The sequence below is a fragment of the Achroia grisella genome, unplaced genomic scaffold (assembly GCF_030625045.1).
Source record: "Achroia grisella isolate CSIRO2021 unplaced genomic scaffold, CSIRO_AGI_Agris_v1 utg114, whole genome shotgun sequence".
Taxonomy (NCBI): domain Eukaryota; kingdom Metazoa; phylum Arthropoda; class Insecta; order Lepidoptera; family Pyralidae; genus Achroia; species Achroia grisella.
Window position 1 is genome coordinate 50,561 of NW_026712585.1, and position 9,664 is coordinate 60,224.

At 31.3% G+C, this 9,664-nt stretch overlaps 1 protein-coding gene across 2 annotated transcripts; it reads left to right on the top strand.

Moving 5' to 3' along the window:
• Positions 1-1,360: 1,360 nt before the first annotated feature.
• Positions 1,361-4,040, top strand: LOC131850755 (uncharacterized). 2 transcript variants are annotated; one of them, XM_059201112.1, is made up of 4 exons: positions 1,361-1,584; positions 1,960-2,026; positions 2,378-2,511; positions 3,797-4,040. In XM_059201112.1, the coding sequence occupies exons 1-4, from the start codon at positions 1,390-1,392 to the stop codon at positions 3,917-3,919; spliced, it is 519 nt and encodes a 172-aa protein (XP_059057095.1). In that variant the 5' UTR covers positions 1,361-1,389; the 3' UTR covers positions 3,920-4,040. The 2 variants fall into 2 exon arrangements, with proteins under 2 accessions (XP_059057095.1, XP_059057103.1); XM_059201120.1 differs by lacking the exon at positions 1,960-2,026 and having other exon boundaries at positions 1,361-1,588.
• The last annotated feature ends 5,624 nt before the right edge of the window (positions 4,041-9,664 follow it).

The following is a 9,664-nucleotide window of genomic DNA, read 5'->3' on the forward strand; positions in this document are numbered from 1 at the left end:
CACTAAACCAATACAAAACGCAAATGTCGTTACCGATACATAGGAGGGCAGCAACTAGAGGAGGTTTTAAGTTCTCTGCGGCCAAAATATGGAATGATTTGCCTCCGCCTCTTCACGTTGAAATGTCCCAATTTAGTTTTAAGTATTGATTGAAACGAGAATTACTAGACAACTAAATTAAACGAAAACTTAGTTGAAATAAGAGTGACCTTCTAAAAAATAATAAAAAAAGCTAATATTATCCAATATAATTTATATGTATATACTTATATTCTTATTCTTCTTCTCAGCTACACATCCTATTTATTTATTTTACGATGCAATATTTCATCTATATTTATATCTCTTTGTTATTTGAATTTCTATGTTTTAATTGTAAAAAATTGTAAAAATTATCAATTCTTGGACAGTGAAGTAGCTCGCATAATTTTATATTTCGTTAAGTGAGAGGGACTGACTGAAAATCAGCGCTGTGCGCCGTATATGTAAACGTTACGCTCACAGCATCAGCTGAGTCAGCCCTTTTTGTCCAGAATAAGCAGTATGAGGTACTACTGTTGCTATTTTATATGTAATTTAAGAGGTTATTTTTTTTATAATTTTTATTCAACAAACAGTGTATGAACTCAAATGTGTATCTATCTTTTATTCTGGCAATAAATAATAATAATTATTATTATTATCATCTTATGCTTGTCTTGTCATCTTCCACTGATGACTCCCCACCAGCATATACCATTAGTGCAAGCGGATGTACCAAAACATTATCATCCATTTCAAAAGAATACCCTAGACCAGTGTTTCCCAATTAGTGGTACGCGTACACCCAGGGGTACGTGAAGTTGCATCAAGGGGTACGTGCGGCTATCAGTAAAACAAACACACACACCCACACACTCAAACTTTCACATTTATACTATTAGTGTGATTGCTACAATAAGGGTACGCAAGGTTTGAGGTATTTTTTGAAGTGGTACGCAGCAAAAACCATTTGGGGACCACTGCCCTAGACTACTGAGAATTCATAAATATAATTCACAATTACGTACTATATATAAGGAAACTAGCTGTTGCCCGCGGCTTTGCTCGCGTTAATTTATCCCCTTAGGGGTGGAATTTATCAAAATCCTTTTTCATCACAATCACAAAGCTTCTTTGACGTAGGATAAGTTCCCCTAGAACTTATCCTACGTCATAGTAGCTTTGTGCATGCAAAGTCTCAGCCCGATCGGTTTAAAATTGACAAACTTTCATCCCCTATTTTATCCCCTTGGGGGTAGAAATAATCAAAATCCTTTCTTAGCGGATGCCTACGTCATAACATGTACCTGCATGCCAAATTTCAGCCTGATCCGTCCAGTGGTTTGGGCTGTGTGTTGATAGATCACTATGTCAGTCACCTTTGTTATATGTATACATTTAGATATAAATAATAAAAAAAACTCTTCTCAGCACGCCCTTTGCCCATTTCAATTCACACCCATATCTTTCACAGGAGAGAGTATTCAACGTTTTTGCGAAAAGGATATGAAGAATGTATGTAATGCTACAGATGAGACAGTATTATATAATAATAGTACTGGTACTGGTAAGCATTCTAAGCCTGTCTACGAATTGATTAAAAATTTGATTCCAGTTGACATAGAAATATTATCTGTTAATATTATTTTGATAGTAATGTGGACTACTAACCGCAATACTAGCAATGTACCATGTCAGGTAGACCTCCGCGCCGTTCCTCTGGAATATATTATCACAAATTCCTGATAAACTTGCCACGATGGGCTAACTGACCTTATCTTATGCTTTATGCTTGTCTTATCATCTTCCACTGATGACCCCCCGCCAGAACTATTATCATTATATATAAGAAAAATACCCTAGACCACCGAGAATTCATAAATATAATAAGTACACAATTACATACTATATATAAGAAAACTCACACGTATATCTTTCACTGGACCAAATATTCTATATAATGCTACAGATAAGACAATATTACACAGTAATAGTATTGGTACTGGTAAGTATTAATAGCCTGTTTGCAAAATTGTTCAAAAAAAATATTGCAGTACACATAAATATATTATCTGATAATTTATAGCTTTGCTTAATAGAGAACTGGGAGAATTTAGCATGTGAGGGGACAACAGAATGTGAGGGGCATGCCCGAATTTCGAGAGGGGGGGCTCCTTTTTGCCCCTTTTTGACTTGACCCTTGATTCAAGTAGTCAAGCATTTTTTAGTTTTTATCCCGCCTTGAAAAAAATATAGATCCGGGGTTGGTGAGGTATAGCGTGTTGATATCCTAGACTACCGAGACGTTGTAAACATTATACATAAGAAGTTAAAATATACTTTGTATTATTTACAGAATTTCCGAAAGAGGTCATTATTGGAGTGGTACCAGTACTTATAGTAACTATTATAATGGTAGTGGTATGTATATTTTATAGAAGGAAAAATAAAGCAGTTGATGTATCATATCCCGAAGAAAGTCTATATAGTGTACGTACCTTTAATAATTTATTTCTTCAAAATAAGATTGTCATAACCAAATCATAAGAGAATTACAGACTGGCTATGTAAATCTGTAATCTTGGAGAGGCATGAGTGTAAGATTACTTAGGGATCTGATACCCATTACATTATATAAAAAAATAGTTTTACGAAGATAGATTTGTACAAAGTTGTTTGCATAAAATTACACGCTACAATGGTCATGCATCTACCATATCTCTAAGCAGAATTATACAAAAAAATTTAAAATGAGACATTACTAGGTATTGTGTCTCAGAAAATCGTAATACAACTGACAAAAAAAAATAGCTATATATATTATATCGAAAAAGAATGGCAAAATAGAAAAAATATATATATATAAATTAAAATATCATAACTAGTTGCATTTGGCAACACCTACTTTTCAGGAATTGATTGCAATGCATGAGAATTATCATAGCCGTTAATTTTTTGTACATAGTGATTAAAATGGCAAACAAGCCAAGGGCAAGTGGCAACTGTCGCCAATATACTGATAGAGAAAAACAGTACATATAAACCATCGCAGTTGCAGTTACATCTGTTACTTGTCTTATTTTAAATGTGATGGATTATACTTTTTCTACTTCAATCAATGTGCCTAATAACCACCAGACATCATGTCATTTTGCTTGCTTCAAGTCTCATGAATTGGGCGATGGGCTAACTAACCATGGTCGTTCTATTGACTTCCACTGGTGGAGTAAGAGTATACAAACGGTACACTATTTCATTACTATCCATTATTAAAAAAATAGACTAAACGGAGGTATTGTTATAAAACAATTTACTTTTAAAAATTTAGTCCTGAGGAGAGCCGTAGTCACGGGGAGGGCCACGTACCAATACTTACTACCATGTAGAGGAACATTAAAATTAACAATTACTGATTTATTATTATAACCTGACATCATGTTCATCTTCTCTTCCTCGATTGGTGTCCAGCCAACTACACCGTTAATGTACTACAGCCAGGTACACCATTCCAATATCATCCATTGAGGTGAAAAGGATTGTAAGTAATGTGATCTAGTTACTCCATCACTAGCAATGTACTAGTAAGTCAGATTGACCTCCACGCGGTTCACGCAGGAAACTATAGTATTAAAATCCAGGTCAATTTGTCACGATGGGCCCCAATAGCGTAAACCGTTAGCGCAGGTTAAAAATAAAAATAAATATCATCCATTAAAAAATATAATTATATCTGCTCGTAAACTACTATGTTATTAATTTAGTGCTTTTCTTTCAGGATCCCAACTGCATTCAGTATGCCCAGTTACAGCTGGCAGAGCCACAACCAAATTCGTATTTGTCTCAAAGGGAAAATGTGGGATATTCTGAAATTATTGGTGTACTGAAACCGCAACAGTAAAAATAAATAATAATTTTATTATAATTTATTTTTACATAAGTAGTAACAATATTATCAGTTTTAATTTAATTAAAAGTTCATATAAAATGTGCGTCCGAATTAACTGCAATCTGTAGTATAGAGCATGGTGTTAGTTGTATTTACTATAATAAAAAAACATGTTTTACTACGAGTAGCATTTCAATTTTAAATGTTAATTTACACAAAACGGATTTTTTGCATTTACGATGGATATTTAGTTGTCATAAAAATATTAACATTATGTAATATTATCTTATCTGTGGTAACATTAACTTGAAATGAATGTTATACCTACCTACCTATTAGCAAACAATTGGGTAGCGGCCTTTATACCATAGGTACTAGCTGTGCCCAAAAAAATGTTCGATAAAAGTCGCATTATAACTTCAAAAATAAAATTATACCCCTTAAGGGTAAAACTTTTCAAACTTTGAATGTCATATTTATTATATTTAATCAACAACCTAAAAATTAAATTTCATGCTTCAAGCTTTAAAAATAACTATACTTCCATAACTTTCGTACACTTAAAACGAAAATAAGGGACTTAAAGAGAAAATGAAAGGCATCTCACCTTTCAACCCGTTATTTTCGCATTAAAAAGTCCTTTTTCAGGGCCTAGAACTCTAGACTATCTTTGTACCATATCATACCATTTCATTTAAATCGGTTCAGTAGGTTTGGCGTGAAAGAGAGACAGACAGCTCTATCTGTCTTTTTAACAAAGGTACTTTCGCATTTATAATAAGTAAGTTTATAATTATAAAATTCTTGAAAAAAGTTATTAATTAATATAAGTTAATTCCGACATCTACTAACTAAAGTTTGAACCACTATAATCCTATTCGTGAACATTTCGTGCATTACTTAATGCTTATTAATATGGACGATAGATGTCACTACGATGTAGTTATCTTAATCTTATTATTATTATTAATCTTATTTACATTACATTTTCTCAGCCTTTGCTGGTTGTCTACACTTTATAGTGTATACCACACTAAAACCAAGTAAGTGTGTGTGTGTATGTATTATAATTATTATTTTGTATAATAAATGCGAGTTTCTGAGGATAGATTTTGTAACTCTTTCACGCAAAAACTACTAAACGGATTTTGATGAAACTCTACAGTCATATAGCTCATACATCAGAATGACACAGGCTATAATTTTAAAAGATACTATGCAATAATAAATGTCATGTAAGACGAATGCAGAGGAATTTGCGCGGGTTACCAAGTTAGATATATTTATAAATTTAAATGTTATTTTATTACATTTGAACAATAAAAAGTCACAAGTATTTAATTATTTATGATGTTATGGTCCACTTATTTACGTGATATGGTTTAGCAATATCTCTACCGTCCATTTCGACTAACCTCAATTGAGAATAACGAGCAAGATACTCAGCTCGTATCTACTTTTTGATGTTATTATGTATTATTATTATTTAATCACATAATAAATAAAATAATATAGCAAATAGTATACATATGCCTTATACTTTAAATATCTGAAATGCTACAACTATGTAATATTATATTAATTATCTGTGCTACAACTAAGACCATACACGGTGTTCTTCCAAATAATCGTTTACAGAGTAAAATATGCTCAATAAGCATACAATATTAAGAAAATAAATAATTAATATTTATTAAAAGGTAGATTTAAAATATATAAAAATATTATAGAGTATTAACCTAGTAGTATATAGTGATTTCATTAAAAAATAACACACATACAACGCCTACATCTACTATGTAGTTTTACATCATCATTATCATCATTACATAGTGTAATAAAAAGTCGCTGTCGCTGTCTGTCCCTATGTATGCTTAAATCTTTAAAACTTTTTTTGATTTTGGAGTTTTTTTAAATAGATAGACTGATTCTAGAGGAAGGTTTATATACATAATAAATGTTATATAATAGGATGAGTATGAAGTCAGGTTAGTTAGCCCATTGTGTTAAATTCACCCGGAATTTAACATAATTGTTTCCGCATAATGGAGGAACCGCGTGGAGGTCAACCTGACATGGTACAGTGCTAGCAATGGGCTTAGTCTACATTACTAACAATCCCCTTTCCCCCTCTTACCTTATTCGGTAAATAATGTTATGTTATTAACATTTTTAAAGTCACTTCAGGCCATAAAATCTTAATTAAGTAATTAATTAAATATTCGAATGTCTCCATAGTGAAATGTTTAAAGTCAAGAAAACGACAGAAAACAAGGATAATAATAAAAAATATATAATTTGAACTTTCAGTGTCAAGCATAGTGACATCTATTGGAGTTCATAAGCAACGCTCTAAAATATCGATATTAATCTTCAATTTAGACGTTAGATGTCGTTGTCTCAATCATGTCCATTACTAACAAGAAAAGGCTACATAGGTACCTAAAATTGTATCAAAAGTAGATAGATCAACCTTACCCTATGTAACATATATCTATAATAACATTAAAAAAATTGTTCACTTAAGAAACTTAATTAGTAGACATTATAAAGAAATCACTAGGAATTTGTTGCGCTTTGGATAATTAGCAACTTCAACAAACCCTAAAGATATATGTTTTATAATTAGAAAAATCGCATTTTGTACAGTAGTATACTTATTTTTAATTATAATACATATATTGTATAATCTTTGTAGTTATTAATAAGGAAAAGAAAAAATGTGTTTATTGCTTTTACCATCGGCCTCGTATCACGAAGTATCTCCTAGTTGCTTCTTTTTGTGAAGCTATTGCTAATAATTTTAAATTGTAATATATTAAATCAAGAGATTACCACCTCTATGCGAAACATATTACAGTTACAATTATAAGATGACTGACAATTGTAATTAAAAAGTTATGTATTTACGGCAACTATAAAATGATCCGTACTTATATTTCTAAAGTGTATAGTACAAAATTGTTTCAAGCAATTAGAAATTAAACCACATAATTTTAGACTTTTTTAATTTGTATATAACTTATACATTACAAAAACTTACAACTTCTGTATTTATATCACCACTATTTAATTAGGTGGTTTTCAAGTGAATTCAAGTTGACCTTTCAATTAAGTAATAAACATTTAGCAAATACTTGTCTCCAGTCAATACTTAATTCTAGTTTACATTATAACAAAAGTGGGAGTATAAAATTTTTCCTGCTTCATTGTAATGCATAAACATAAATTAGAAATCTTACAATTACATCGTTCCGCATTCCGAATACTTCCTCACCGGCTTGCTTACTAGCAAAGGGCGCTTAATAATACTGGCCACCAATAAAAACATGTGGCCATTTAAATTTCGAATTTAGAAAAAAAAATCAATTGAAAATAAGAACTTGAAGAAAAAGTACGCTCCATATTTTGACTATTAAAAACAAGAAAATTATTGATTTAATTAATATAATATAATTGTATTTATTAGTATCTCACTCTAGAGTGTGTGAACTGTACTAACATCAGGACGTTCCTGAGCAAAGATGAGTAAGTTTGGTTTTACTTTGTTTACTGTGAAGTGTGGAAGACATTCGTTATGGGCGAAATCGTATTTCCCCTTATTTTTCCATTAATTATATAGTCCACTCTCTATTTTTATTTCTTCTTTGTACGGATTCGTAATCCAACAAAAAAAAAACTACGAATCCAAGTAGCTTCTCCAATAGCGTCCCAATTCCCATTCATACTTCCCTTCTTTTCCAAAGTTCTTGAACTCCATAATACTCTATTATTACATCTCATTTAACAACCTCCAATACCCTGGTATGGTGTTACGGTGACTTATGGATAGTTATCTTAAGGAATATATATAGATAAACGCGTGCACTTATTTTTTCATTCGCTCCAACGTCTCCAATACATTTAATACCAAAATTATTCTAGCTCAATCTATTCTTCTCCCCATTCTCGACTATGCCGACGTTTGTTTTATTTATGTGACTGAAGAACTTTTGAAGAACTTGAACACCATCAAAACCTAGCCATCAGATTTAAATTTATTCTGGGTAAGTTCGAATATGTTATATTTATTTATTCATGCTATATTTTGTAATCAGTTAAAATGGCTCCCTATTTGTCTTCGACGTAACATGTATATTCTATCAACTCTATTTAATATACTCAATGATTCCAATTCTCCATCGTATCTTCGCTAAAGGTATTTAGTTTTAGTAAGGTTTAAATCTTTCAATTAGTCTCTTCTACTACTCGTATCAAAATTATCTAAATAATATTAATATAATTATAACTAAACCAAACCTGTGTTTCATGTTAATAACAATAACACACAACTAAACAACCTACAAATAGTTAGATACAGTTTTTCGAAAGTATGTATATAATATAGTAATGGTATAGGTAGAAATCACGCACACGTATAAATTTTTGCATCGTAAATCATTTGATTTGCGACCATCGGAAGAAAAACGGTTTATATAGGTACTGCTAAGCCACCGAGGCCACCAGATAATGTAAGTTATTTTGTTTTAATTACATACCTCTTGTACATCTCAATAATATTCCTTAACACAAATTATAACACAAAAACATTTTAAACAACTAACGTAATCTAAAAAGTAATTTAAATTAAATATTATGTAGTTGTAGATGAATGAAAAATATTTTTTTAACTAACTAACGCCTACGATATTCAGAAACAGGTAACGTGTATTGATATTTCTTACTAGCTGTATCCGCGACTTCGTCCGCGTGTAATTTAACTTGAAATATATATATAGATACTATAAAAGTAAGTTACTCCTTATTACATAAGCTACCTGCCAAAAAAAGTTCCGTGAAAATCGGTCCAGCCATTTCAGAGATTAGCCGGAACAAACAGACACACACACAGGCAGACAAAAACTGTAACAAATGTTATTTTGGTGTATGAACCATATTTATATTCATATGCATGCAATAAAAAAAGGGTTATATCAATATTACAAACAAACACTCCAATTTTATTTATATATAGATGTATAGATTTAATATACTGTTGTCCCTGTAATTTTAATTATTAATAGGTATAATTTATTAGAGTAATACCTTGGACACCCATCATCCAATTTGTCCTCAAATCTCTTCCCAAGCAACCGCGACGAATTAAAACATTTCAAATTATAATTTACTTAATTTCGTTTCAAGAATTGAGAGATAAAAAATTATGCGGGACACAACGAACGAAATCGGCCAATAGCGGCGAGGTATCATAAGAAAGGGTAATTAAAAATTCTGTCATCAAAATGGCCGACAACTGACAATGTACTTGGTAGCGAAATGGACGCGTACTCACGACCGACTATCCTTTCGCCGACTCCAAAAAAAGGAGGCAGTATGAAGCCGTAAGGGCCTCAGAACTGACATAGCGGATTAAGAATTTAGAATATTATACTGGATGAGTCCAAATTTGACGCTCATTTCTCATCTCATATGGAAAAGAATTTAAACAGTTTCTGATAGAAACATTCTTCAAAATTCGTCATACTTCATAAATATACTTTTTCTACCATTACATATTATTATTACGTTAAATAAGGAACGGAATGTAATTATACTAATTTTATTTTATACTTTATGTTAGTGGCTGTGCAGAGGAAGTCATATGAATTGCCAGAGCGCCAAATACTAAAATACTATAAATAAATAAAAAAACTGTAATAAAATACAAAACCTATAGTTGTATTATTAATTGATAAAAAATAATATACCTATATATTA

What these genes read in the sequence shown, in the direction of transcription:
- LOC131850755 (XM_059201112.1), top strand. Translation starts at nt 1,390, where the DNA reads ATGTCAGTCACCTTTGTTATATGTATACATTTAGATATAAATAATAAA. An exon ending in CAGTAATAGTATTGGTACTG is followed by an intron (nt 2,027 to 2,377) that starts GTAAGTATTAAT and finishes TATTATTTACAG; the next exon opens with AATTTCCGAAAGAGGTCATT. An exon ending in CCGAAGAAAGTCTATATAGT is followed by an intron (nt 2,512 to 3,796) that starts GTACGTACCTTT and finishes CTTTTCTTTCAG; the next exon opens with GATCCCAACTGCATTCAGTA.